The 27,922-nt window shown below is 62.3% G+C and overlaps 11 protein-coding genes across 11 annotated transcripts; 5 read left to right on the forward strand and 6 right to left on the reverse strand.

The window, feature by feature from the left end:
• Positions 1-219: 219 nt before the first annotated feature.
• On the forward strand, positions 220-3,913 carry EHS24_004888 (uncharacterized protein; the record flags this gene model as incomplete). Its single annotated transcript, XM_028620430.1, has 2 exons — positions 220-387; positions 440-3,913. The coding sequence occupies 2 exons, from the start codon at positions 220-222 to the stop codon at positions 3,911-3,913; spliced, it is 3,642 nt and encodes a 1,213-aa protein (XP_028479402.1).
• Positions 3,914-4,810: 897 nt separating this feature from the next.
• DCD1 (Deoxycytidine monophosphate (dCMP) deaminase) lies at positions 4,811-5,200 on the reverse strand (the record flags this gene model as incomplete). The annotated part of the gene is made up of 1 exon (XM_028620431.1): positions 4,811-5,200. The coding sequence occupies one exon, from the start codon at positions 5,198-5,200 to the stop codon at positions 4,811-4,813; it is 390 nt and encodes a 129-aa protein (XP_028479403.1).
• Positions 5,201-5,707: 507 nt separating this feature from the next.
• Positions 5,708-9,183, reverse strand: EHS24_004890 (uncharacterized protein; the record flags this gene model as incomplete). The annotated part of the gene is made up of 7 exons (XM_028620432.1): positions 5,708-6,789; positions 6,841-7,170; positions 7,227-7,484; positions 7,568-8,208; positions 8,251-8,707; positions 8,800-8,891; positions 9,020-9,183. 7 exons carry the CDS (start codon positions 9,181-9,183, stop codon positions 5,708-5,710), a joined length of 3,024 nt encoding a protein of 1,007 aa, XP_028479404.1.
• An 876-nt stretch (positions 9,184-10,059) lies between these two features.
• Positions 10,060-12,385, forward strand: EHS24_004891 (uncharacterized protein; the record flags this gene model as incomplete). The annotated part of the gene is made up of 6 exons (XM_028620433.1): positions 10,060-10,428; positions 10,572-10,634; positions 10,788-11,049; positions 11,241-11,569; positions 11,646-11,695; positions 11,779-12,385. 6 exons carry the CDS (start codon positions 10,060-10,062, stop codon positions 12,383-12,385), a joined length of 1,680 nt encoding a protein of 559 aa, XP_028479405.1.
• A 615-nt stretch (positions 12,386-13,000) lies between these two features.
• On the reverse strand, positions 13,001-15,475 carry ALG9 (mannosyltransferase; the record flags this gene model as incomplete). The annotated part of the gene is made up of 5 exons (XM_028620434.1): positions 13,001-14,179; positions 14,300-14,592; positions 14,641-14,955; positions 15,038-15,144; positions 15,318-15,475. 5 exons carry the CDS (start codon positions 15,473-15,475, stop codon positions 13,001-13,003), a joined length of 2,052 nt encoding a protein of 683 aa, XP_028479406.1.
• Positions 15,476-15,861: 386 nt separating this feature from the next.
• On the forward strand, positions 15,862-16,492 carry EHS24_004893 (uncharacterized protein; the record flags this gene model as incomplete). The annotated part of the gene is made up of 2 exons (XM_028620435.1): positions 15,862-16,154; positions 16,207-16,492. 2 exons carry the CDS (start codon positions 15,862-15,864, stop codon positions 16,490-16,492), a joined length of 579 nt encoding a protein of 192 aa, XP_028479407.1.
• An 80-nt stretch (positions 16,493-16,572) lies between these two features.
• Positions 16,573-17,896, reverse strand: EHS24_004894 (uncharacterized protein; the record flags this gene model as incomplete). Its single annotated transcript, XM_028620436.1, has 3 exons — positions 16,573-17,661; positions 17,700-17,785; positions 17,824-17,896. 3 exons carry the CDS (start codon positions 17,894-17,896, stop codon positions 16,573-16,575), a joined length of 1,248 nt encoding a protein of 415 aa, XP_028479408.1.
• A 601-nt stretch (positions 17,897-18,497) lies between these two features.
• Positions 18,498-20,886, forward strand: EHS24_004895 (uncharacterized protein; the record flags this gene model as incomplete). The annotated part of the gene is made up of 4 exons (XM_028620437.1): positions 18,498-18,771; positions 18,822-18,996; positions 19,034-20,783; positions 20,821-20,886. 4 exons carry the CDS (start codon positions 18,498-18,500, stop codon positions 20,884-20,886), a joined length of 2,265 nt encoding a protein of 754 aa, XP_028479409.1.
• A 254-nt stretch (positions 20,887-21,140) lies between these two features.
• On the reverse strand, positions 21,141-22,208 carry TAF10 (Transcription initiation factor TFIID subunit 10; the record flags this gene model as incomplete). Its single annotated transcript, XM_028620438.1, has 5 exons — positions 21,141-21,148; positions 21,197-21,405; positions 21,472-21,536; positions 21,596-22,006; positions 22,053-22,208. The coding sequence occupies 5 exons, from the start codon at positions 22,206-22,208 to the stop codon at positions 21,141-21,143; spliced, it is 849 nt and encodes a 282-aa protein (XP_028479410.1).
• Positions 22,209-22,796: 588 nt separating this feature from the next.
• On the forward strand, positions 22,797-25,989 carry EHS24_004897 (uncharacterized protein; the record flags this gene model as incomplete). The annotated part of the gene is made up of 4 exons (XM_028620439.1): positions 22,797-23,234; positions 23,289-23,340; positions 23,454-25,781; positions 25,829-25,989. 4 exons carry the CDS (start codon positions 22,797-22,799, stop codon positions 25,987-25,989), a joined length of 2,979 nt encoding a protein of 992 aa, XP_028479411.1.
• Positions 25,990-27,066: 1,077 nt separating this feature from the next.
• On the reverse strand, positions 27,067-27,845 carry EHS24_004898 (uncharacterized protein; the record flags this gene model as incomplete). Its single annotated transcript, XM_028620440.1, has 4 exons — positions 27,067-27,072; positions 27,184-27,267; positions 27,342-27,562; positions 27,641-27,845. The coding sequence occupies 4 exons, from the start codon at positions 27,843-27,845 to the stop codon at positions 27,067-27,069; spliced, it is 516 nt and encodes a 171-aa protein (XP_028479412.1).
• Between the last annotated feature and the right edge of the window lie 77 nt (positions 27,846-27,922).

The following is a 27,922-nucleotide window of genomic DNA, read 5'->3' on the forward strand; positions in this document are numbered from 1 at the left end:
GGGCGACTGATATTGACACGGAATGTGGTGGATCAACTTGGACTCGCCCAGATCGACCTCCACCGGCCGCGTTCCGTCATTCGCACTCTCTTCACAACACACACCACACCACACCCACCGACCACCTTGTTCAACATGCCAAGGCATTAACGCATCCAGGACTGGTTTCTTGAACATAGCATACCTTGTCTTGGACTCCCGTTGGAGAATTCGTGCAACATGTCAACCGGCCGCGACCTCTTTGGGCGACCGTACCCGTCCAGGTCTTCCCCATCGTCTACCCCATCCTCACCTCCGTCCTTCCCGTCCCCTTCCTCGCTTCAGTCCCGACCGATACCTTCTCGGTCATCACCAGAGGAAGAGTTAAGGCGAGATGCATTTCGCAAGGTATGTCCCCTCACCCGCTTCCATTGACATCACCTCCATGTGCTAATGTCAGCTCAAACCCACCTGTGTCGCGTTGATGGGTCTCGCGGGACAACAGCCTACGAATTCGTCCCAGCACGCCGCTCTCATCGACACTTTGCGGAGTGTCGTCGAGACCCTTCCTGATGAAGCATTCACCTCGGCGTTGATCAACTACCTGCTCTTCCCGGTCACGACAGTGTTGCGGACGACTATACCGACGGCGCTGCCCGACGGGTTCCTCGAGTCGGCGTTCCGCCTGCTCGCCCTCGTGGTGCGGCACTGGCGTACCGCACCGGGAGGGATAGAGGTAGCTGCCTGGGAACAACTGTGGCGGTTCGCTGTGGCTGCCGTGAGCTCTGAGAAGGGTAAAGGCCGTGAGGTCGGCCAGGAGGTCAACCTCCAGGCCATTTCGCTGCTGTCCGCGTTGCTGGAACCACACAGCGCTCACGGGATCGTACACCCTACACCTGCGATGCGCAAGGCCGTGACGGGACCCAAAGCGCCTCTCACGCCTACCCTCTTCCAAACGGTTACGCTCGCGCTCGACTGTGCAACCCCTCTCCTCCCCCACCCTACGCTGCAACGCGCAGCGGTCCGCCTCCTCGGCACCCTCATCACGTACCTTGCCGGCCAGTCCGAGCTCCTTGCCTCCGTCCTCCCCGGTATCGTGAGCGCGTTGACCAAGGCGGTCACGGGGCAGGGCAAGAACCTCCGAGGAGACATTGCAGCTGATATGGCGGGGTCTGTCAAGGACGTCATTGTCGAGACGCTCGACGACGACGAGCTGAGGCGGCTCAAGGTCCTGCGACCTGCATTCAACGACCTGTCCGACCTTGCAGATGTATGGGAACCGCCGCTTGATGCTGATTCACCACCGCCACCGAGCCCTACAGCATCACAAGTGTCGACAGCTACCTCTCCCAGTCCCTTTCCCCCGCTGTCGGCGTCGTACCTGGCGTACACCGCGGCTCAGCTGCAGACCGCGATCCCACCAATGCTCTCGACACTCACAGCACACACGTCCCACCTTGCTCGCATCGCTGCAGCAGACCTGTCACAGACCTTGATCAAGCACTGCCACGAGGCCCTCCCCCGTCTTTCTCCGCCAGCACTGTCGACTCTGCTCCTCCTCTCCAACGACGAGTTTGATCCGGTTCGCATCGACGCCATGGGGCGGTTGAAGAACCTCATGGACGACGGCTCTCTGCAGGGCCTCGACACTGCTCTAGTGGACCTGCTCAGCGGTGCTGTCAATTCGCTTCCGCGGTTGATTCGCTCGCAACAGGACATCCGCGTCGACGAGGTGGCACGGCTGGTCACGGCCATTGCCAAGGCCACAAAAGCCACAGGCGACGCACGGCCCAATGCCATTGCCGCCTTCCTCGGACCTGCAGGTATGGTGGAGCGATGGGGATGGTCCCTGCTCGACTGCCTCGAGTTTGGCCGGCCGCGTGGATGGAGTTCGACTGCCAACACGGCCCAGCGCACTGCCGAGCTTGGCTGGGGCCGGGGTCTGGTCACCTCGAGCCTGCCGCTGCTCATCGAGTCGTCATCGGGGGACGCAAGCGAGCCGCTGCCGCCTGACGCCAAGTTTCCCCACCTCTCCCTCCGGCATGTCGAGACGGAACGCACTGTGCGGGACCTGGCAGCCATGCTCGAGTCCCTCGGCGCAGCCGGCGGCGAAGCGGCTGTCCACTCTGTCGACTACTTTATCCGTTTTGCCAAGACGCACCGCACGCGCGACCCAGCCAAGGCAACCTCGGCAGTGTGGGTCTCAGAGCTGCTCCTCAAGGGTGTCGCTGCCGCACACGAGGGCGGGCATGCACCAAAGGCTGTGCGCAAGATGGCCCGAGAAGTCGCTCGCGTCCTTGTGTCGATGGACGACGAAGATGACGAAGACGACGAGTGGGAGGGCGAGCCCGAGCCCACCGAGTCGGATACGCTCATGCCTGTGGAGCGAACAAAGGGTCTGGACCAGCTCACGACCCTCCTCGATCGCAACCCGTTGCCAAACTCGTCTGCCAAGGCTGAGACCCGGCGCCTGCATGCGCGGGCTCAGCGTGTCATGCTCAGCGCAGTGTCGCTTACCGCGCTCTCGTCGTGTGCCCATATTCTCGGCACGGGGTTCCGCCCGCTCCTCCTTCACGCACTCTACGTCGTCCTCGCCCACCTCTCGTCTCCGCACGACCTCGTGAGGCAGTTTGCAGAGGTTGCGCTGGTCCGCATCGCCTACGACACGGGATACGCCTCGGCCCAAAACCTCGTTCTCGACAACGTCGACTATGTTGTCAACGTCGTCTCCCAGCGGCTCACGTATCACCGGCTCAGCGCGCATGCGCCGCTCGTTCTGATCGCCATGATCCGGCTTGTCGGCGCACCCATTGTGCCGCTCGTCCACGACGTGGTGGATGAGATCTTTGACGCCCTCGACGACTTTCACGGATACGCCGCGCTCGCATCTGCCCTCTTGGCAGTTTTGACAACGCTCATCGACGCCATGGCTACCGATGTCGCTGCCACGGGCCCCACACCGGAACGCGAGGCGGAGCGTAACCAGGCGCGCCGCTTCCTCAACCCGCCCGACCCCACGGCAGACTTTGCCCGCTTCCAGTCGTGGTATGCTGAGCGCTCGACACGGGCGCAGGGCGAGATGAACACACTTCTCGAGCAGGCCCCCAGACGAGCTTGGGGTAAGCAGAAGACGGATGGCGAGGGGGATACTGAGATGGAGGAGGGAGAAGGGGATGAGCACCCACCGCGCCCGGCCAACGCGGACCCCGACGAGCCGCCACCCCCGACACGTACGCAGGAGGTCGCCACGCAGATTCTCGAAAAGGCGACATACTACCTCTCGCACGCCTCGCCGTTCCTCCGTGCGCGGGTTCTGTCGCTGATCGCACATGCCATCCCCGTCCTCGCCCAGGGTGGGAGGGAAGGCGACCTCCTCCCACTCATCAACAAGGCGTGGCCCTCGATCCTCGACCGCCTCGACGACCCACTCCCCTACGTTGCCGTCGAGGCTGCCGAGGTCGTCGCGTCCTTGTCCGAGTATGTGGGCGACTACGTCTCGAAGCGTATCACCGACGACGCGTGGCCCCGGCTGCGCAGGCTCCTCCGTGCCCAGTCCGAAGTGGACAAGCGGTCCGCCCTCGCGCGTCGTGGTGCGGTGGGCACGACTTCCGAACACACCGTCTCGCATCGTCTGTATGTCGCGCTCTTGCGCACTGCAACATTCATCGCCAGCGACGTGCCGGTCAAGGACTCTGTGCTGTGGGACATGATGCTCGCGTTCCGGCCGCTGCTGGACCGCCGCGCCCACGGCGACTTGCAAAAGCACGCCAGGGTGCTGTATACCGCGCTCGCAACGCGCGACGGGGACGCGCTCTGGGTCGCGCTTCACGCCACCATGGGGACGCTCGAAGGCGACCATGGCGTGTGGGACTATCTCCACGACACCGCGCTGGACATCACTGCCAACGCCACTGCCGTGCTCGCGGACGCCTAGCCTTAGAGTATCTATACATAGAGATTTACATGTTGCCTCTCGCTGACTCTACTGCACCTCTTGCCCCGGCATATGCAGTTGTCTGAGAATGACGCCCCCTTCCTCGAGCACCTTTGCGCTCTCCGTGTCCATGCTGTAGCTCTGGTTATACACGACCTCGCGCACGCCACACTGGACAATCTTGACTGAGCACAGCAGGCAGGGGCACGTGTTGCAGTACAGCACTGCGTCGGCGCCGATGCGCTCCCTGCCCGCTTCGAGGAGCGCATTCTCCTCGGCGTGCAGGCACAGGCAGTTGGACAGGCCCTCGCCGCCCTTTGCCGGGCCATTGCAGCGCGGGCACCCGCCGTGGTTGCAGTTTGTCGTGCCGCGCGGCGTGCCGTTGTATCCCGTCGACAGGATGCGTTTCGAGCGCACGAGCACGGCGCCCACGCGCCGCTTCATGCAGTTGGAGCGGTGCGACGCGAGCGACGCGAGCGTCTGCACCGGCGTCAGCGTCAGCGCCGAGTCCACGGGGGGACATTGGTTCAAACATACCATAAAGTACAGGTCCCATCCGGGCCGCAGCCGCTCCTCATCGAGCAGGTCGAGCGCGTCGAGGTGCGCCGACAGCGCGTCCACCGTCGCGAAGCGGTTGCACACCGTCACGTGCGCGGCGGCGAGGACGCGCGCGAGGTCCGTGGGCGGGCCCGTGGCTGCTGGTGCCGGCGCTGGTGCCGGCGCGTCCGCCGCGCCCGTACCGTACATGAGCGCGTCGTGCTGCTCGACAAAGGCCTCGAGCTTGAGGGGTCTGGGCAGCGTGTCAGCTCGGAGAGACGGAAGGGACACTTCGGAGCTGGGCGATAATAACACCTGGAAGCGAGCACAGACTAGACTGTTCGTTCCAGTAGCCACCACTCACCCGTTTGCGCGCGCCGCCTCGCGCAGGTATCGCGAGCGCAACGGGGCGTCGACGGCCACGAGCAGGAAGAAGGGCCGCTTCAAGAACGGCTCGACCTCGGCGTACGTCTGCAGCGAGGTGGTCACATAGTGCGTGCGCCAGTTGCGCGTGACGTGCTCGAGGAGGGTGTCGGCGTCGGTAAACACGGCGGTGTCGTGCTCGTGCGAAGACGAGGAAGGAGACCGTGTCGTCGCTGTGCCGTTGCCGTTGGGAGCCGAGACAGCGTTGGGAGCGTTGGGCCCAGCGTCGGCGTTCAAGGTGAGGGCTTGGAACCCATATTTCGCGACGAGGTAGTCGAGCACAGTGTGCTTTCCCGCCGAGGGTGTACCCACGAGCGCGATGATCATGGCCGGGGAAGAGAATGGACGAGTGATGGACAAGTTGAGATCAATAGCGGCGACGCGTTCATGTTCAGTCGTCGTCGCGTCATAATCTTGCGGTGCCTGAGGTTAGGCATAAGAACCCCCAAGATGTACCGAGGGACCAGGTGTGCAACATTTAGTGGCACTGGCCATGCTGTGGTCTCCGTCATTGTCCCATTCCAAAACACTGGAAACTGTTATCTCGCTTTCCTGGTCCCTCAATGCTGCTGCTGCCGGGTAACAAAATAACCACACCCACGCCAGAGTGGCGCTTTCCTCCCAGATGGCAATTATATCTACCAACCACACATACCGTTCTCACTTGATCGTATGACCCCTAGACCCATTCAATACACACTATAAACCATGCATATGCCCAGTACTAGATGCTATCTGCACTCGCCTCTCTCTCTCTCTCTCTCTCTCGCTCTCGCTCTCTACACACGTCCTGCCGGCACGAATTATTTTGTCGCTGTCACCATCACGCCCTCCTTAAACCATAATCACACCCCTCTCGACACGCGAGCCCACGTTCTGAATGGAGTCTCCATCGGGCGGCGGTCCGCGGATAAACACCTTGCCCTCGCTGTCCATGTACGAGTTCTTGGTGGTCGACTCGACGCCTGCGTCGGCGTTGGCCGCCACCTCGGCCGCGGCGAGACCAAAGGGGTCCTCGGGGATCCAGATGATGGGCTGCGGGTCCTTGGTGGCCGGGTGGAAGAAGGCGTTGGGGTCGTCGCCGTCATCCACGTCGTCGGTGTACACGCCCGGCCCACCGGGACGGGCAAAGTAGCCGGCGTTGTCGTCGTCGCCGGCGCCGGCGCCGCCGTCAAAGTCGCTGCTGCTGTCGCTGCTCTGCGCCTTGCCCAACTCGGCGAGCTCGTGGTCCTCCTTGCCCGAGGAAACGTACTTGCCGCCGCCGACACTGTGCGAGGTTGAGGCTGAGCGGTAGTGCGAGGACGACGAACGGTGGTGCTCCCACTTTTCCTTGAGGCGCCACTGCTCCTGCACTTCGTCCCAGTGCATCTCGTCCCACGTGTTGGCCTCTGCGTCCTCTGTGGGGTTCTTGAAGGGGCTAGAGACGGGCGGCGAGGTGATGACCGAGGGCTTTTCAACAGGCGTAGACGACGTAGTGTGCGAGGTGGGGTCCTCCTCGTCCTCGTCCTCACCCTCCTCCTCGGCGTTGCCGTCACCAATGCTGTCCCTGTGGCCGTCATTGTGGGGCATGCCGTACGAGAGGTGCGCAAGGGAGATGGGCAGCGAGTTGATGAGAGGGCCGTACGCATTCTTGATCATGAGCTGGACGGCGACGGTGCCGACGATGAGGATGATGGTCATGATGGCCTGGCCGAGGCAGCTCTTCAAGAAGAAGAGCGCACACAGGCAGAGCTCTTGCAAGTAGAGGCCAACAAAGATGTGGGTCACGGCCTTGGGGAAGAAGAGACCACCCGTGTCGGTCGCGGGCGGCTGGTCGTCGACCCAGATGTAGATGTACTTGTAGATCAAGTACGACATGAGACAGAACGCGGAACCGACACCGTTGATAATGGGCGAAATAACCATGTACGCGATCACTGGGACGATGAGCTTTTACACTTCCCGATGTGGCGCAGCACACAACTCACTGATAACGGCGTAAATGGTAAAACCGGGGAAATCGGTACCCCAGCTTGGCGTGCCCATCTGGTAACGAGACGAGAAAATCTTGCGAGGGGTACCACCGCCCAGAATGACCTTGACATAGTACATCAGGACAGTGACGGGCATCAGGAGGTTTCCCATAGTGCCCGTAAACTGTGTCATGATGAGAGTGAGGAAGAATGTGGACGCCTTGGGGAGCTGCTGAGCCAGAGTGGTCGCAATGGCCGTTGTGTTGTTTGCAAACGTGCCCAGAGACGCGATGAGGCCAGACGAGAGCGTGATCAGGATGAACGAGTGCACGACAAGGAAGAGGACTGAGATGTGTTAGTGTTGAGGCTCTTATATCCTAGGTTTTAGACGATAAACTTACAGTAACGCGACATGACGTCCAGTTCCACCTCAGTCTTGCTCACCGTGCCCTGGAAGGCTGACAGGTGACGGAAGATGATGGGCAGCAGCATCATGAGCAGGGCAAGAAGCACTGGGGGCAAGATACCCGAGATGACTCCCTGCAGCAGCTTCTTGCCAAACGAGTCGCCCAGAATCCAGCGAAGCCAGTGGAACGTGTCGGTGAGGCCAGTAACACTTGACAAGGATCCAATGAAGGTGACAGGGATAGCCCAGAACACTGATGGTCAGCTCTTAGTCACCACGGCGCAGCTGCCAAACGACGCAACACCGATTATCGCTTGCTGCTTTCGTTCAACTTACGAATCATTCCACCGGTAATGCCGTACGAAATGGCCATGCGAACATTGCGCTCGTACTGGGTGCGGATACCCAGACTACTCCAGATAACGTTCGGGGGAGCCTGTTCGATGTAGCGGTTGTTCATCATGTAAGGTTGGTTGTAGGTGAGACACTGGCGGGCCATGTGCGCTGCGATTTGCTGGTTGAAGAGGATAAACGCAGACGACAGGGGGCGGTACGTGTCCTTTTTGTCTTGGTTGTTGGACGCAATGTCCTCTGCCATTGTCTCGCGCTCAGCATCGAGCAGACGGGTGGTTTCAGCAATCTCCTGACGGCACCAGTCGATAGTGTCGACCTTTTGACCAATGCCGAGGAAGCCGAGCCCGATGGGCGAGTGCTTGGCCTTGAGACGCATGGTGGGACGCATGCTGCGGGGAACAAGCTCGTCGGCGCGAGACTGCGGTTCACCAGTCTCAACGGGGTTGGCCTTGCCGAGGAGGTGCTCGGGGATAGGCCTGCCCTTCTTCTCGAGCTTGGCAATCTGCTTCTCCCTGTCGGCGCGGAACTTGTGGGCCTTTTGGAGCAACGCAACCTCGGCATTCTCGAGCTTGCTGCAAGCACTCATACGGCGTTCCCACAACGAAGGCATGTCCTTGAGGTCACTGGAACGTTAGCGGAGGACCGCTTCAAGGATTTGCACGTACCGAGAAAGCCAGACACGCTTGACGCCGCCGGGAAGGTGGGAGAAGAGCTTGGTGAGCTCGCCTTCGTCCATGTAGTGTTTCGGGATACCAGTGACGAGCACCGTGCTGGCCTGAGCGAGTCGAGAGTGCTTGGGAGACACGAGATGGCGTTGACGGACCACGACCCAGATGCCCATCTCGCGCCAGACGAGCCAGAGCAGCCAGCCGTTGAACACCCAGGAGAGGATGCAGTGTGCCCAGTAGCGGTTCTTGTCGACGACGCTGCCAAACGTGAACATGTCGAGGCCGCTTTGCGCACCTTGGCTAGTTGTGGCCAGCGCACCCGCCCTGTTGATGGGCATGAGGATCACCCATGAGAGGAACCAGATGGGGACAAAGGCGGTACAGAGCATGCGAATGAACCTGACGAACACATAGGGGTCGACACCGTTCTTGCGCAGAATCTCCTCCTCATCGGCTATTTTTGTTAGCTGCTGGCTGGTGTGTCGTGGTGGGTTTGAATGAAACCCCGATACCCTTCCGACCCAAGTCAAAAGGGACGTGACTCACCCATAATGATGCGCCAAATCGGCTTGATCAAGTTGGCACCCAACGGCCGGGCCTGCTCATCGTGAGGGGGAATGTATGTACGCGGCTCATAGCTGTGGGTCAAAAAGGTCAGCGACAGTGTCCACCCAAACGTGTCGCCCCAATGTTGTTGTCTTGTTGTCTGGAGGGGGTGGGTTTTTTTTTTCTCTCCTCTTCATCCGAGACAAGACGCGTCACTCACACAGCACGGACAAGACGACGGACGAGGATCCACGCGAGGAATTCTATACCAGCAATGGCACCGTTGGTAGCCAGGGAGGTCAGAAAGGTCGAGGTGGTGGCCGACGCGATGCTGTCGACATTGCTCGAGTTGTCGTTGCCCAGCAAGTCGCGGGGTTGGAACATGGTGGTGGTGGGCGGGGGGGCCGTGCGGGCGCCGGTGGGGTGTGGGAGGTGTGCTCAGTCTCGGGCCAGCTCTCGTGTATGGAGCAAGCTCTGTGGCTAGAAAGTTGGAGAGAGTGTGTGTGTGTGTGTGAAAGGGAGAGACGGCTCTGAAGCAGGAAAGTGAGAGTCGTGAAGAGTCGTGTTGCAGAGTAGTGATGGGCGGCGGGTGGTGGGGGAGCAGCGGGAGTGATAGCTCGTGCGGCCCAAAAGGATCCATGCGACGACGACGACGAGACGGGCACCAGGGGGGCGGCAACATGCACGCGCTCTCTCTTCCCCTTTGGCTCCCCGTGCGCGCTTGGTCGCTTCGACGCCCACCTTTTGGGCCACACCTTTCCGTTTCCTGACGTCAGAACGTCAGAACGTCAGAACAGTGCGGCTCGCGCTGGTGCCTCCAGGTGCACACCAGGTGGCCAGGTGGAGCGGGGCAAACGGCGGTAAGGCGCGCGCGCAGCACAGACGACCTGGACGACGACAAGGTTAGACATCTTCTGACCCTGGCTGGGCAACCATCACCTTTTGGCCTTTGGAGGCCGTGTCCTGGCTGTGGAAGGCGTTTTTAAGGTATGGCAGACACGGCAAATCTCCCCCCGTTTCGAAGTGCAACAACCAGCACCGGCCGGCAGGTCTCGTCGGTCGGCGCCGGCGACGACGATGGCGTAGGCAACCAGCGTTCCATCAATGGCCGTCGGCTTTGGGCTGTGCTTTGGAGACCACGCTGACGTTTTTGCACGGCTCCCATCGCGATAATACATTATCATCCTCTGTCATCTGTGTTTCACTCCTTGTTCCTCTCACCCTCCTCTCGCCCGCTCCACCCCGCACACACCGCTCCACATGTCCACGACGGACGAGGACTCGTCCCTCGTCACACCCCCGTCATCAGCACGCCAAGACGTCCACCTCGTCCTCCTCCTTCACGGTCTCTACGGCGCCCCAGCAAACTTATGGTGTCTGGAAGAGGAAGTCGCCGCCGCCGGTGCCCGTGCCCGTGAGACGGCTGCTGGTGCTGGTGCTGCTGCCGCTGCCGACTCGGCGCCGGCGTCGCACCACTTGTCCGCCGCCCCGACCCAATCGGGGGCTAAAGGCGTCGACGACCCAGCTGCGGACAGGGGTTTGCAAATAGCCGTCCTCAACGCCAGGAGCTACGAGCATGCAAGAACCTGGGATGGCATCGACGTCAACGCACACCGCGTGGGCGAAGAGGTGAGTGACCACATGGGAGGGAGGAGGGAGGGGGGTCTGCCGACGTTTCCACCGACGATGAAGGACTAGAGAGCAATCGACTCTCTGGCACGTTATCGAGCAGTCATGTATCAACGGGACCCAGCTGACACCTGTGGGCATAGCTCGACGCTGAGATCACCCGACTGGCAGAAGAGGAAGGGAAGCGCGTGGTGGCTATTAGCATCGTGAGTGTCCTAACGGACGGTGAAGGAGCGGCGTAGGGCGGCGTGCTTGGCGGGTGGTGTGGTGCTATTTCACGCGCGCCCCGCGCCCCGCACAATGCCCCACCGCGTCCTCACCAAAACCTGGTTTGGCCCAAGTCTTAACGCCATATACAGACAGGGTACAGCCTGGGAGGACTCATTGCTCGCGCACTCGTGGGCCAGCTGCATGCGCGCACGCCGAGCTTCTTTGACGCGGTTCGCCCAGCAGCGTTTGCGTCAATCGCCACCCCGCACCTCGGCGTGCTGCGGTATGGGTCGTGGCGTTCGACGTGGGTTCACGCCATCGGCCAGCACCTGTTTTCGCGCACGGGCCAGCAACTATATTGCCTCGACACGGAGCGTGGCAGCCCCCTTTTGGCCGTCATGGCCCATCCAGGTGGGTTCTTTATTTGCATGGGTGGAAGGGGAAAAAAGGACGAGGGAGGGTCGAGCTGCTGCGGCGGCGGCGGCCAAATATGCTGCGTACGGCCCTCGTATGTCCCTTGCAAGTGGTGGTATTCCTTGCAGTAAAGTCGACGCTATCTATCCATCCCCCGTGTTGCAGAGTGGCTGACGCTTGGCGTGTAGATCGAGTCTACCTACGTGCACTTGGGCTCTTCCCAAGTGTCACAATCTTCGCCAATGGCGTTAATGACCTGACGGTGCCGTACCCGACGGCGGCGATCGTGGCACACGATCCGTACGTAGACCACGAGAGCACACGTCTGCAAGTGGAGCTCGACGGGCGCGTTGTGCGCAAGCACTATGTCCCCGATACAGACGACGACGAGGTCGAGACCATGGTCGCGCCGACGCCGAGTGGAGCGACCACTCCGGTACCCGTGCCCGGTCTGCGGAGCGAGCGGCCGTTGTTGCCACCAATCTTCTATCTCAACCGCCCGGGCATCATGCGTTATGTGAGTGAGGCCCGAGTCCGCCACCACTTACCAGCCGTCGAGCCGTCGTGGGCACTGACACCGACGGTACCTTCAGGCTCTGTTCCCGCTTCTCCCTGTGATCATCCCGATGATCTTAAGCTTAGTGTAAGTCTACTTTTTTTTTACCTTTAATGCTTGCTTGCCGGCACCATCACCGCCACTGCGCCGCAGCTAACCCCCGGCGCCAGGGCATTGACGTTTGCGTATCACTCGTTCAAGTCGACACAGCGTATTCGTCTGCACCACACGACGGCGAAACGCTCCCTGCTTTGGGACGTCGACGTCGACGGCGAGGGCGAGCCCAGCGATTACGGGTCCACTGGCCAGACCACGCGCAACGACACACCCGTTGAGACCCCCGTCGAGACCCCCGTCGAGACGCCTATCGGTAGCCCAGGCGCCACGCGGCCCGGCACCCCCGGCCCAGCAGTGCGGACAATGGCCCCAGCGCAAGCAGCCGTGGTGGCGGCCGGTACAGACACGGACAAGGACACGGACGCGGACGGCGTAGACGGCGGCGACGACGACGGCACAGCCACCCCGTCAGCCCCGACGAGCATGGGCCAGTACACCCAGCCGCTCCTCACGCCCCTCCAGCACAGCATGATCGAGCACCTGTCCTCTGTCCCGCAGCTCGAGCGCGTCGTCGCATGGTTCCCCAGCGCGTTCAACGCCCACGCCGTGATCATTGCGCGTAATGCCAAGGTGGCAAAGTGGGCGTGGCAAGGCGAGGGCCGCGAGGTCGTGCGTGTGTGGGCGAGCAAGGTCGTGGAGGCTGGCGCAGGGCCATTATAGAGGAGACCGGGGGGGGGTACGTGTCGCTTTGATGTCATAGAGTTTACAGCCTGCTGCATGTTTTACACACTGGTATACACCGGAGGGGCACAGGTCCATTGAGACAGACGCACCCCAATCCGCATTGGTGGGACACGCGAGAACCAGTCCTTCTGTGAGCGTGTGTTGTGCAAGGGCGCTGTGTACAAGACACCCGCCAGTTGCTTCCCAAGTATGGCTGAGCAGGCGCGACTCCGGCGGCGAGCATCATATCCGCCATGGTCCCACCCAAAATTAAAATAAAATAAAACGACAAAAAACAATCAGCTACTGCGGCCCAACGGGATCCTGTGAGTGAGAGAGACCATGCAAAACAGGTCCTGCACTCCTCCCGCCAGGCAGAAATGTATGCTTGGATGCTTGCATGGTATGTCTGGTATGGCTATGGGTGTTTTATGGGGGTAGATCTTTTGTAGGTGTTTTGGCCCCCTTGCGGGGCCAGGAAATGAGCGCGTGCCCAGGAAAGAGAGGCAGGCAGGAGGGGTCTAGCAAGATGAAATATATCTCTGCTCTGCCTCTGCTCTAGGCGCGCCGGCCGCCCGGTGAGTTGAGACAACTCTCGAGCTCTCTCTCTCCTTAAGCCCTCCTCAACAGGCAGTACTCGCCGTAGACGCGGCCGCTGTCTCCAATGTTCCAGGGCAGCCAGACGAGGCGGGCCCACCACTTGGACGACGCGGCGTCGAGGAACGTGGTGCAGAACTCCTTCTCCCACTTGGGCGAGTGGACGTAGTCGGGCTGCAGGGCCGTGGGCTCCTGCGAGGGGAGGTGCAGCGCGACGAGGTAGTTGCACTGGTCGACCGGGACGTAGGTTCCCGGCTCGGCCGAGGCCTTGTTCTCGCCGTTGAAGCGGCCAGGGTGGACCACGCGGGTCTCGGTACGAGGCCACCAGCCGTCGGCCTCGGACTGCTCCCACTGGCGAGGCATCATGCCGTCAAACTCGCTGCGGATCCACTGGATGTCGATACCCTGCTCGATGAGGTACGAGCCGGGGAAACGGTGCCACTCGGAGCCGTAGCAGAGGGTGATGGGGGGGTCGAGCTCCAGGAGGGGAGTGAGGTCCCACTCGGGCTCGACCTCCTCGTCCTCCCTCGGCCTAAAGTCGGGAGGGAAGGGGATGGGCGAGTAGCCGAGACCGGCGAGGATGGAGGGGATGGTGCGGTACTCAAAGTGCAGGGCCAGGTCAAAGGGCGCGTGGTAGAACGAGAACATGCCAATGATGCGGAGAACCGACAGGATCGAGGGCACAAGGATGGCAGCAAACGAAACGTACGAGAAGAACGAGGTGCGGCTGGCGCGGTAGGGCGACTTTGTAATCTTGATGAACGCAGTCTCAAGCCAGCCCTTGACGAGGTAGACGGTGACGGCCGAGTTGAAGCACAGGAATCCGTAAGCGGGGAACATGAAGCGCTCCTCCTTGTGGGGCTGGGCGGTCAGGATGCCGAGCCAGATGTAGAATGGCGCAAGGCGGGTAGCGAGGAGGACATAGGGGCTCGACTCGCCGACCTTGGGCTTCATCTGGGTCTTGCCAAGACGACGGAAGTCAAACTGGTAGGTGATCGCCAGGGCCGGGAGCGACGCAACAGCAAACAGCGAAAGGAAGTTGAAGTTGAGGAAGAGGTTGGCGAGGTAGTAGGTCGACGGCTCGGTACCGTACAGCTCGGGTCCGTTACCGGAGAACATGTTGTAAAGAACAATGTTGAGGGTGGGGAAGACACGCTCGCCGTACGCCCACGAGTCGACGGCAATGACGGGGATCTAGGCAAACTGTCAGTGCTCTGAAGAGATGGCTGGAACATGACGTGTGGCACCACATTTGGCGGCGCTATCATCCTGTTGCCCAAGAGCGCCACCAAAACGACCGTGCAAGTGACTCACCGCAAGGCACGCTGACGCCAGGATCGCCTTGACGAGTGTGTTCATCCGACGCACACGCCACGACGAACGGGCAGCAGGCTCGACAATCTCACCGCCAGAGCAGAGGAGCTGCTCAAAGATGATGGGGATGCCGAGGGCAGCAGCAAAGGGCCAGCCGACAATGGCGCCCAGAGCAGTAAAGAAGACGGCCATGTAGACACGCTTCTTGCCGGTAGCGGTCGAAGTGGCCGGGTGGAACCAGTACGACGCCGCGAGCATGCTCGTGTACATTGTAAACGACGAAGGAAGGAAGGCTAAGGCAAGTTAGCGCAAGCTGATACGTCGGGTTAGGCGCAGCTTACCAACGCTAGCGCTCCACATGCCAGCGCTGAGGAGCATCGAGAAGAGAACGTAGCGACCGACACGCTCGTTTACAGCGACGGCAACGGCGCGGAAGAACGAGGCCTCGGCAAACGACGAAATGGCACCGAGACAGATACGAAGGGCGAAGAACTGCTGGCGCTTGCCGAGGCGGAGGGCCTTGGGGCCGAGGTGCGCGAGCGGCCAGTGGAGGAGGATGTAAGCCCACGACCGGACCGCGAACTGCGGCGACTGCTCCCATGTCTGGAACCCGCTGTTGTGCTGGAAGTAGTGCAGAGGCTCCCAGAAGTTGAACACTGAAATCGAACAAGGAGAGAAAGGAAAAAAAAAAGTCGTCAGACACGATGGTGGGGACATGCGGGTTATATATAAACTCACCCTCATCACAGTCAGAGATGATCGAGTACATTGCCGCCGCCGTGCGGACGAGCAGCAGCAGGCGGAACGCAAACGACAGCGAAGGCACCATGGGCCCATTCTGCTGCCTTATCGGTCAGCTTGGCACTTTGCGGTTTTCCGAGATCGTCGATGCCAAGGCCGCCGTGCGGGGCGCGCAACGATGGCCGCCGGCGGCCGTCATTGATAGAAAGGCTTCGCGTTGTCGTCGCCATCTCCATCTCTCTCCATCTCTCTCTTCCTCTCTTCACTTCACACTCACCTGCCAACCTGGTCCTGGAGAAGGCCCTGGTGTCGCCTCTTCCACCCCTGGGGCGCGAGGGAGCCAAACTCGTCGCGCTTCTCCTCCTTTGGCGCAATTGCGTTGGGGCCCGTGGTCGGGCGCCGGAAGCGGATCGTCTCGGTGCCCGGGAGCGCCATTGCGGTAGCGAGCGGGCTGTGGTCGGGAGGACGGAGAGCTAGAGCCGGCCGGGGGGGCGGGGAGAGTGGAGGGGGGGGGGGGGGTGAAGAGGGGAAGAGAGAGGGGTGGATGAAGAGAGAGAGAGAAAGATATGAACACCGTCCCCCCCCCACCAGCGATGACGGAGCTCGTGCATCTCATTCGCGATCCCAGTTTTCGCCCGGTCAGTCAGCGCCAGGGCGTGACGTCGACCCCCCCAAGGGCGACCACGTGTCGGGCACGTGACCTTGGTTGCACGGCCGCGGCCGCACAGCGCCGTGGTCGGCAGCGGGCCCACGGGCAACACCGCTCGTGTCAAAAGTGGACGCTGAAATGTCCACATCGTCATCTCCCTCAGCACCCAACCATGCGTTTCCTCTGGGGCAGCTCCGACGCAGGACCAAGCAGGCAACAGGACACCGCCGCCGCCGGCGCAGGTGACGCCACCCCGGCCGCGGCTGCAACGACCGCCAGTTCGTCTTCGTGCTCGTCGCCCTCCACTCCTGCTCCCAAGGACAGTGCCGCGGCCAAGACCTCCTCCCCGGCCCCAGAGCCCGCACACCTCCTCTCGCGCTTTGAGCGCACAGTGGCCGACGAGGAGAAGTACCAGGAGCAGCAGTACCAGACCCTCGAAGAGGTGCCCGGCTGCATGCGGTTGTTGTGAGTCGCGCTGCTCAACTCTTGTACACCGCCGCTGACATTTCATTTCCAGCGACGAGTTCCTCATGTGCTACGCGCTCGTCCCCCAGCTGCGCAACATGTACCGCCACGGCGAGCTGCGCGACTGCACGTACAAGTTTGACGACTTCAAGTACTGCATGAGCATGAAGGGCGAGGACAGCGAGGAGCGGCGCAAGCTGTGGATCCGCAGGCGGGCTGAGTGGTGGGCGTCGCGCCGCGTCGGCGCGTCCTCGGAGGACGTGTGGGATGCGCGAACGGAGCCGTTGGACAATTTCCCCCCACTCTATCCCGAGGACCCGACGACGGCGAACATGTAGGCTGTAACGTTTTGTTGTGTGCATTTCATTCTTCATCTCTGCTCTACAACTCCGGAGAGATCTGTCTCTGTAATTAGGATTTAGACCTGGAGACCGGCCATACGGCCCGGGAGGCCGCCGGCAGGCTTGCCAGTGACGTTCCAGATGACGAGGCGGCCGTCCTTGCCCACAGTGTAGACCTTGGCGACCTCGCCGGTCTGGCTCCACTCGTACGGCTCGACGTCGGTGATCGAATTCTGGTGGACGGTGAGGAGGAGACCGTCGGCGCCAACGGGGGTCATGCCAGCGGCGGCACCCGAGGTGGCCGCAAGGGCAGGCTTGGTCTGACCGCGAGTGTCTGCCTGACGGAAGAGGTTGAAGGCCTCGTTGTTGAGACGGCCGGGACCCGAGACGGAGCGCGTGCCCGTGGCAGTCGGGGTGAGGCCGCGCGAGCCCGACGACGCCGGGTCGTCGAGCGAGTGGCTAAACTCCCAGCCGTTCTGGCCGACCGCGAAGACGGTGGGCTGGCAGTCGTGGCCGGCGGCAATGAGCGACTCCTCGCTCGTAAACGAGAGCGAGAGGTAAGGGAGAGTCGGGGTGCGGACGGTGATGAGGGCCTGGGGAGGGAGGCCGGGCCCAGCGGGGTAAACGAGGTTGACGGCCGAGTCGTGGCTCACAAAGCCGAGAATGTTGCCCGAGGGGGTAAACGCAACGTCGTGCACCCAGCCGCCGTTGGGAGCCTTGAACTCGCCACAGATGGTGTTGAAGGGGAGACGGTCACCCCAGACAGTGGGCTCGGGCTTGGCGTCAATGCCCTTGATAAAGGCCGAGAAGACAAACGCCTTGGCATCCGTGGTACCAGCCGCGAGGAGGACGTTGTTGGGGTGCCAGTCGATCGAGAGCACAGTCGAGCGAAGCGGCTTCTTGATGTGCTTGGACACCCACCAGTTGTTTTCCTCGTCAAACGAACAAACAGCAATGGCACGGGCACCACTGCCGACAGCAAACTTGTCCTCGTTGGGGCTCCACTTGACGCAAGTGGCCGCGCGGTTGATGCGGAGGAGGACAAGGGCAGGCTTCCACTCGCCAGTGGGCAGCTGCGTCCAGACGTACGCGTTACGGTCCTGCGAGCAAGTGACAATGCGGTTGGTGTTCGGCGCCCACGAGATGGCAGTGATGAGCTTGTCGTGCTGCTGGTTAGTGACTGCCTATGCGTAGACTAACCCACCTCTGTGAGCGTGGTCTGGAGATCCCACTCCTGTGCCCCACGGCTGTAGATCTGGGCCGCGTTGTTGTTGGGCGAGACAGCAAGCTCTGTCTTGTCAGCTACAGAACCTGAATAGGTGACGCACGGGTGCGGTCCGGGCCAAAGGCGACGCCGGTGAGGGGGCCGAGGGAGAGCTGGAAGACTTCGGGGGCGGACATGGTGAGAGGAGGATGTAGGGCAGAGGACTAGCAGTCTACTCTGATGGTCGTTGGAGAGAGGAGAGATGGATAGATGTGCAGGATGGGATGAATGCAGACACGAGAGAGTGACCGCACAGCACACACCGCCAGCAGGGTACGTCACCAACTACTCGCGCCTATTTTGAGGAGTAGCGTTTAGGCATGCAAGATGTGTCATCAGCCTACCGCAGTTAGGTGCGCCCCATTCGCCCTCCACCACCAGTGGCGCGCGGGGGTCGGCAAGATCGTTGAGGTCTGTTGATCTTGTTGCACACCGTCTGTTGGATTCAACGACGAGGACATTTGCATGTATGCGGCGAGTTTGTTGGTACAAAAAGGTCACACATCATAACCTGCAGAATGGCAGTTATCGCAGCAGGAAGCCTTTTCGAGCGTGCGGGTGGGTGGCGGCCGGGCCACTGAACGACCGGCCCGCCGCCTCACCAGACTCTAATTCTAGCCTCACTTTCATAACAACATCTTCGTCATCTCCTCTCATCTCTCTTGACATCATCGTCACCTCACCTTCCTCGACGACAAACGTGACGCGCCGCCGGCAGCGCGCGTCGCGTCCCCTACAATGTCGTCCTCCAGTACATCGACCCCACGATCACAAGCTTCAACGCACTGCAGTGACGATGCATACAGCAAAGAGCGAACACCGACCACCCCGCTGGGAATCGCTCGCACCGTTTCCGGTATTTCGAACGCTTCAACATCCACATCCGGGGGACCGAGCTCTGTTCAATGGCTTCCAGCTGCCGGAGAGGCCGTCACCGGAGACGTAGAAGGCAAGACTGGTCGAGGACGGCTGGCCTCTGCTGACCAAGAGGCTGAGCGCGAGCTCTCGTCATGTAAGTGGGAGGGAAGCAATTATTGGCGTGACGGGTCTGACGGGACGCAGTGTATGTGACAGCCGAGCGGGCAGCACTTGACCACCGAGCTTTGGCTACCGATGAGGAAGAGCAGGAGGAGGAGGGGGACGATGCCGACGATGCGGAGGCTCCACGTCAAGGATGGGGAGGGGCGCTGGTGAACGGCGCCGTCAACGCGGCCGTGTTCAGTGCGGCAGTAGGACTGTGAGCTTTCATGACGGAATTGAGCTGACATTTGCAGCACGGCATACCGCCTGTGGTCTGGCGGCTGGGGAGCGGACAAGGAGGGGACCGTCGGCGAGAACGACGCAGATCTCCCGCCAGCATACGACACCGTAACCCAGCTGAGTCCAACGACGCCGCGAGCGAACCGTGGCGAGCTGCACGGCCGTGCAAGCCCCCATGCGAGCAGTCACAGTTTCCGCTCCTCCCCGCCAAGTACTGTGGGTACTGCGTCGTCTCCGTCATTGAGAAGGGCCCGTAAGAAACGCACCCAGCGGCCAAGCATAGCGGCGCTTATCGCAGTGGCGGGCCGCGCTCAACATCCGCAACAAGGTGCAGCTCCGCCATCGCCCGTGGCATCTGTCAAGACGATTGTCGCCCCTGTTTCCGAAGTCGTTGCTGAGAGACAAGAACCAGAAGCAGAAGCAGACCAAGGGCCAGCACAGGTCGTGTCTGCAGAGACAGACTCGGAGTCTGACGGCGAGATGAACGCTCGTTTGGACGAGATGTCGCGGCGACTGCAAGGACTCGTTACCGAAGCCCAACGTGCACTCTCTGCCAAGCCCAGCGTGTCAAGATCGCCGTCGCCCGAACAGCCCTTCTCATGGACGTTTACTGGCGACGACGGAAGCGTCCAGGCCGATGCCCTCAGTGAGGGTGCGCCAAAGGAGCGAACGTTGGAACCGATTGGGGACGAGGTCGACAGCGTCGCTAGCCTGCGGCCCGAATCGAGTATGTCTGGTGCAAGCAGCACTGGCACAGCTGGTACCTTTGGCAGCCGTGTTAGTCTGCCTACAACCTTTGCAGGTATCGCTTCTCCAACGTTTGGCACCTTTGGCCTCGACTCAACCACTCCTCCCACCGACGAGCCTAGCTCAGCCGCGTCTACCCCACGCAAAGCCGAGTCAACCCGCCGCTCAGCGACGTCCACGATCCCCGTCCCCGTTCGTGGGCGAGCTCCGACTCCGTTTCAGGTGCCTCCGGGACAAAGTGTCCCCGGTGCCAGGGGCCCGCCTCCACGAGCCCGCACAAACTCGACGGCGTCGCAGACTTCACAACGGAGTACCACGAGCAGTACCACACCCTCGGGCAGCTACCGCGGCCTCCCGCCCCTGCCATGGCGGCGTGATCCCAGCGGCGAGGTCAAGTGGGTCCAACGGCCACTCTCGCCAGCAGCCAAGGCCGAGCAGGCATTGAAAGACGCCGAGGCAGCACGCATCTCGGCATCCTCAACGCCGGCTCCACTCTTCACATCCTCCATCCCCACAGCCAAGGGTTCGCCACAGAAACAGCTCAAACCCAAACCACCCTTGCGGGTCACGACGCCGCCTCTCCGCACACCGATGGCGGTCCTCTCCCCACCGCCCAGGACTCCCACTACACCCAACAGCCCGCGCACGACGCCAGGTACACCACGTACACCGGGCGCGGGAGGCAGCAATCCCAGCAGCATGAACGGCACAGCTAGCTCCACGCCGAACCGCTCGCGAATCCCGCGCTTCACTGCTGGTCACTCACGCGCGTCGTCGCTGGCCAACGGTGTCGACCTCGCCAATGGACTCCACGGGCGCGACTCACCGCGCAGCCCTGGACCCGCGACCCCGGGCTCTGGTTCGACAAGTGTCGGGCGGGCAATGGGCCATCGCCGCCCCGCGTCCGTCTCGGCGTCTACGTCTGCGTCTACGTCCGGTCGCCCCCAGACACCCGTGTCGGTTGGGCGGGCGTCGGCTGGCGCACTGGCGGCGAGGATGGCGGCGTGGAGCGCCAAAGTAGAGGAGCAAGGGGGTGTAGGACACGAAGCGGCAGGAGGCGTTGGACGAGGAGCAGCAGCAAGTGTGGGTCGCCCCAGAGCCGGTACGAGTGGGAGTGTGACTGGGAGGCCCAACCCCAGTGCGAGGGGTGGGAACGGAGATAACAACATTGGGATTGCGCTGTAGCAGCTCGCGTGATCCCCGCGCGACCTCGCGCGCCACGCTCGTCTCCTTCATTACCGAGGACCAGGTCCCTCTAGGTTGTACAGTTACGACGTCCACGATGCATATAGTAGTGATACATACAGACAGACCTATAAACAGGCCACGGGGCCACCGGGGGGCGGGCGGCAGGAAGGAAGAGGGGGTGTGCCATCAGAGGTCTGCAATGTCAGCGGGTTACCTTTCAAGCGAATGGAGGCTCAACCCACAGTAGTCTGGCTTTTTGACGTTGACGCCGTGCTCTCCGAGCGCGAGCGAGAGGTCGTCCATTGTAAGAACGACGCGGTTGCGGTCCACACCGGCTGCTGGGCGACCGCGTCCCGCCGTCGTGCCGTTGACACGGAGCTTGGCAAAGTGGAAGGCATCGCGCGAGAGGTCCGAGATGAACTTTTGGGCCGAGAGGGAGAGAAGACGTTTCCTAGACGAGGCGTGTCAGTAGACAATACACGGTGAACGGTGATTGATCATTGAGACCACTACTCACAACCTGGGATCAGAGCACTCAAAGCCCGCGCGCTGGAGGTAGTACTCGGTGACCTCCTCTGGGATCTGTTTGAAGCAAGGTCAATAAATCGGACGCAATCGACCTTGGGACTGTAGGTACCTACCAACGGCTTGTATCCGTCCAACATGACAAGGAACTCTGCCAGCGAGCGGTCGCGGCGCGCCATCTCCTCCTCGCGGCGCGCAGCGTAGACGCTGGACATTTCCGCGTCGCCGTCCGCGTCCACGTCGTCGTCCTTTGGCTCCGTCTTGGCGACAGCATCTGCGCTTCCCTCAGCGGCAGCTCCAGCAGGGGCCGCGGCCGATCCGGGCTGCACGGGCGCGGTGGATCCAGCAGCCTGGGGAGCGGGAGCGGTAACCGTGGCCGCCGGAGCTGGAGCTGGAGCTGGAGTTGGGGTGGGAGTCGGGGTGGCGGTGACCGGGGGTGTCGGGGTAGCTACAGGTGCAGTGACGGGTGTGGGAGCGGCCGTAACTGGCATGGGCACCTGGGCGCCGACGGGGGCAGGGGGCTGGGGCTGGGGCGGGGGGTTGAGTGACTGGCGGCGGAGGAGGTTGCTGGACGGCCGCGACGGGAGGAGTGCTCATTGCGACTGGAGGAGTTGGGGCTGGTGGTTGCTGCTGAGCTGGAGCGACGACGGGGGAAGCACCGTTTGGCTGCTGGCCTGTGGCAGTTGGCGTGATTGCCGTGGTGGATGGGCCGTTTGCGGGAGTGGACATTGGGTGGATGGTGGATGATGCAGAAAGCAAGTCGGCAAAGTGAATGTGGACGGACGTGGGATGCAGTAACAAGTGTGGTCGGGTGTTATTAGGAAACAAGGTTGGTCTAATTCAAATCCAAATTGTAATCAATTGACAGCTGTAATTGAAAAGCGTGCCTGCCGGTGCGTCTCCCCCGCGCGGCCGTTGGCCCAAAGCATCCAGCGCGCGCGTTGTGGGTCGTGGACGCCGACGCCTCTTGTCTCTCTCTCTCTCATCCGTCATCCTCCTCTCATCCATCCCTCTCCATCGTTCGCATGCTCCCCTCCCAGTAGCATACACGTCTCCCCCCTCGACAACCCCCCTCGCCCCGCACGCATTCCCAAAGAGAGCCCCTCCCCATTCTTCCCCGCCGGCATCCCCCCCTGCCGACAGGAACCCCCGCCCAAACCCACAAACCGCCCCCTCCCTCCTTCCCCCCCGATTGCGCTTTGCTGGCCCGAGATACCGCCGCTCCCACCACAGGTGCAATCGTCTTGTTGGCATTTTCACAACCACCACCACGTTTTCCATTCGCGCCTCTAGATCTCTAGACTGGCGGTTGCCGCCATGCCGATGACACTCTCGCAGGCGGACCCACCCGGGTCGTCTGTACTCGAGACCAACCCGCATCTCGGGCACTACATCTTCAAGCTCGTGCTGAGCAACGCCGGCCCCAGCGTACTTGCCAACCCCACCGCCGCCCACCGTGCCGCCAGCAGCGGCCAACACCCCCTGTCAGTCTCGTCCTCGGGCGAGAGCGACGAAGAAGACGACCAGGACGACGACGAATCTCCGCCCAGGTCCACCGGCGAGGGCCCCGAAAGCGGAGACGGCACTGACGACGACTCGAAAGCGTCCGCCAATGGCCGCCGCGCGGCCCCTCCTGTCGGCCCGAGTCGCGACGACCGCGAGGAGCTCGTCCGCAAGGTCATCAACCTCCTAGACAATGACGAGGAGGAGGACGTCAAAGACTTGCTCCGCACCCACATGGGCGAGCTTGGCAAGGTGAGTGAAACGACCCCCGCCGCCGCCAGCCAATCCTGGAGCTGATCAATGTAGGATGACCTCCTCATGGACCAAGTCTGTCTCGACTGTATGCACCGACACCGTGGTACGTATCGACAATTCTTTTTTTTTCTCTCCCTCTCTCTTCTATTGCATACCTCCCCGTGCCCCCGCACCCATCCCTTCACACTGCAATGTGGTACTGACACACTACAAAAGACGATGTGAGCGGCATGCCTTACCACGAGGGCAGCTTTACACCCACACGCGGCGCCCGTCGTCCTTTCACGCCCACTGGCGTTGGCACCTTGCGCGTCCGTACGCCTCTCGCACGTCCGCACTCGCCAGCCACTGTCGCCCCGGGATCGGGAACGGTCACGCCCACGACCACCACCTCGTCCAGCAGTCTCTCTCACGGCTTGTCGGCGTTGGCGCTCGGTCGTGTCGAATCGGCGCTGTCCCCGACTCTCGCACCCGGAGCCCCGGCGGCCCCGGCTCCAGCTTCGTCGTCAGGTTACTCGTCGTCAGGCTCACCCGCGTCCTCCCCACGCGTCCTCAATGTCAAGGCCGCAACGTTCAACCCCACGGCTGCAGCAGCTCCTACCTCGCGCCACCCGCACATTTCGGCTATCCAGACGGGCTTTTCGCCCAGCAGTGATCCCTGGCGCGATGCTGACGCCGGCGGTGGTGCTGCTGTCAACCCCCCAGCGCGCGCTGCCTCCCCGTACATGTTCGGAGCCGCAGGGGCTCATGGCATGGTGCGCACGGCCTCGAACCGCGCAATCATTGCGCCAATCATTAGCGACCAGTCTAGCCCGTTCCACTCGCCACTCGGTACGCCGACGCGCTCGCATATGAAGCTCGGCGACTCGTTTGCGTCGCCCACGGCGGCTGTGGCGCGCCCCGCCAGCCGTGGCGTCGTCCCAGACGATGACGACGACGACGAGTTCTCGCCATTCGGCACAGGTTTGCCCAAATTGCATCACCACGAACCATCAGGTCTCAGCACGGCTGCCAGGCCGTTTGAGCCGTTTGGTGCAGGCAGTGGCGGCCACCAGGTACCAGAGTTCTTCCCTTCTTCGTCGGCTTCGTCGGGCGCCACCCAGTCTGACCAGTCGACGTCGTTTGAGTCGCGCGGTTCGCTCGATCCCGAAGATGACCCGACCCAGAATGCGACACTCGGCATGACACCCCTCGACGTCCTGTCCTCTGTCTTCTCCACCGTTCCCCGTCGCGAGCTCGAGGATGCCCTCCACCGTGCTGGCTATGACTTTGAGGCCGCCATGGCCATGCTCGTGGCCCAGTATACGCACCCGCGTTCCGGCGCTTCCACTCCTCAGCGTATCGCTTCGCCCCGCCCCATGATCGGACTCGACGGCCGCGGCGCTGTCCACCATGCCGCGCCTAGCCAGGGCTTTTTTACTCAAGGCGGACGCGGCTTCAACAGTGGACCGCTGAACCCGCAGCTGGGCGGCGGTGTTGGTCCCCGGAGCGTGGGTGGCGGCGGCGGGCCCACTCGCATGTGCCGCTACTTTCTCAACGGCGAGTGTCGCCGTAGCGACTGCAGGTTCAGCCACGACCTTGAGCGCGCGCTCTGTCGTTTCTGGTTGCGCGGACACTGTGCCAAGGGTCCCAACTGCGAGTTCCTCCACAACCTCCCCAACAACCTGGACCAGAGCGCACTCAACACGGCAATGTCCCGTCTCGACGTCGACTCGCCCGCGGCCCACTCTCACCCGGGCACGCCGCCAGTCAGCAGCATGTACGGTGCTGCAGATGACTTCCCCGACCTCCTTGCTGCCCGTCTCAACCGCCATGTCGGCCGCTTTGACCCCACCCGCAACCGTTTCGCCAACGCGGTCAAGCGCCCTGTCCCTGCACCACCTCCAGCTCAGATCAACATCACTGGTGCCGCTGCAGGTCGTTTCTCGCCCGCCCCCCAGCAGCCGTACTCGCCTGCTGGAGGTGCAGAGACGCCATCGGCCCCGCCAAAGGTTCCTGTCGTTCCCCGTGCCTCGAACCGCGTCAAGTTGCATGCCCCGACGCTCTTGCCTACGCTCACGACCGGCTCAGCCGCCAACGATCAGTACATGAGCGCGCGCGCGACGTCGATCCGCCTCGGCCACGCTCGCAACGCCTGTCTTGCGCGTGCCGCCGACGCCTTCCGCCGCGGAGACGGTGCAGCCGCCAAGCGCTTTTCGCGCGAGGGCAAGGCTCTCAACGAAAAGATGCTGCACGAAGCCAACGAGGCCGCGCAGGTCCTTGTCAAGGACCGCATGCGTGACGCGCAGCGCGCCGCCCGCGAGCGTGACCCGGCGTGGTCTGACGACCCGCGTGACCGCAGTGAGCGCGGTAAGGAGTGTGGTGGCGGCCTCGGTGTCGTCCTCGGCGTGGCCCGCGCATCGGCTGTGCCCGAAGGAGACCGTTTGTCGTCTGTGGAGCGTGTAGAGGCCCTTCTGGACCTGCATACCCTGCACGGCAGCGAGGGTGCCGACCTGTCCAGCCAGTGGCTCGCTGAGCTTGAGCGTGAAAACTACCGTGGCCTGGGTAAGTTCAACTTCCCATCGTTGAGTGACGAAGCTGACCTCTATTAGCGTACATTGTAGTTGGTGAGGAGAAGCACGTCGGACAGCAGGACCCGTCTCGCGGCGCGTCCAAGGTCCGTCTCGCTGCTAGCGTCAAGCAGTTCCTCGCCGAGTGGGGTTACGCTTGGAACGAGCACGGGGGTGTCCTGTGCGTCGACCCTTGTCGCTAAAAGCAGACTCGAAATAAGCTGGGAGAGATAAACACACGGCGTGTGGCACGAAGACTATCCGCTTGCTCCGCCGTCCACTCTCTCTCCCGCGTCGTCTGCCCACCCCCGGCGCCTGTGCTGGCGCGACGGTAATACAGAGCATAGACCGCCTCATTTGTCCAAAACGGTCGACCCGACCCACTTGTACCAACGCGTGTACCTCGAGTTTCTCCATCTATCTCATCTCCACCACACCCATCTTTCCTCCCTCGTTATCCCCTCCTTGTCCCCCTCCTCGCCATTCCACATTACCCCCTCCAGTTCCTGCACTTGCCACCCCGCCACTGCTACCCACTACCCAGCCCCGCGTGTCCACCCCCCATCCCCTCCCCTCCCCCTCATCCATTCCCCACCACCTTGGCACCTCCCCCATCCCCCACCCCTCGCCAACCGCCCCGCCCTGCCCCTCGGAAGAAGTACTGAAAGCAAACCGTGAGATAAAAGTAGGAAAGAATGCAAGAAGTGTCCGCAGTCTGGCATGTGTGGCGCGGAGAAAGTGTCGATGAACAGGCGGGGGCGTGTCCACTAACTGTCTAAGCCGTAGCACACCCTAACAGGCCATCCCAGACCAATACACAGGCCCAGCGTGTGGTCGAGGTTAGCGACCGGGTCACCCACCTGCGTGTGAGGCGTCTCACTCGGGCACTCGGTCGGACAGTGCTTGGGCGCGCGGTGGGTGGTTCATGGATACCACCCAGGGCCGCGAATCCATAATCCGTCGCCACCCAGCTCCCAGCACGCCTGCAGCCAGTTACCGCGCCGTCTGTGAGCGCATCGTGCAGATGCAAGGCCGCCAGGCCACCCGCCGGCCGCCGATACGATGCTTCCCCTTTACAGCACTGGAGAGGGCAGGCCACTGGCGCAACGGACCTGCAGACCCGCACGCGAAATGCGGCGTGAGGTGCCCGCGTGCGCCCGGGCTCGTGGGTACGGGGGTCTCCTGTCGGTGCTTCGCTCGTAGTGATATTAGACGGGTCCCATGCATGTCTACTTCCCTCTTCTCACCTGCTTCTTGCTGTGACTGTACTCTCGTTTGCTCTAACACTATGCGCTGCCCCAGAATAATCCGCCTGCTTCAAGTCTGCCTCGAAACCTCGCTCTGTCGCCCCGCCACACTGTCTCTCGCCCCCGCTACTCGTTCTCTGCCTCGCTCACCCGCCCATCGTCATACTCGTCCCACAGCGCTTCCCGGACAGCGTGGTATACGTGCACCAAGACGTCCAGGCGCGGCTTGACCGTCTGAAGCGGACACGCGTCAGCACCAGCACCCGCACCGCCCTCTCCCCTTTCACTTTCCCTCTCCCACCACTCACGTCATACGCCACCACGACTGGCCGGCCGCGCGTGCGCACAATGCCGAGGTAGTACCGCACGCTCCAGCGCGTGATGCCCTCGTGCACCACGACCGTCTCGATGTCATCCAGGGGTATGAAGCGGCGCTGGACGGAGAAGACGACCTGCTTGCCGTTGGGCAGGTGCAGGCCGTGCGCTGTGGCGAGCTGGATGCCGAGTCCCGGGAACGGCGTCACGGATTCTGTTAGAAAGAGGAGAGAAGAAAGGGTCAGCAACAGCGTTCGGCGTGCGCTCTCGCCCGTTTTGCCCCGGCACTCACGGTACAGGACGTTGCGCGCGGCCAATGTGGAGGCGAGGACGAGTGCGAGCGCGGCCATGGCGGCCAGACCGCCCGCGACGCGGGGGTCCCATGTACGCGTCACTGTGCCGGTGATGGCGCACATGGACAGCGACACGCCCGCTCCGGTCGTGCCAGCTCCGACGGCGACGACGACGGCGAGCACGGCCGCAGCCACCGCGAGCATGGCGGCCTGCAAGGCCGTGCGCGGCTGGGTTATCCGTGTGGTGCTTGCTGCTAGCGCGTCGCTGTTGTTGCTGCCGG

This window comes from Apiotrichum porosum (genome assembly GCF_003942205.1).
Source record: "Apiotrichum porosum strain DSM 27194 chromosome Unknown scaffold_2, whole genome shotgun sequence".
NCBI lineage: Eukaryota > Fungi > Basidiomycota > Tremellomycetes > Trichosporonales > Trichosporonaceae > Apiotrichum > Apiotrichum porosum.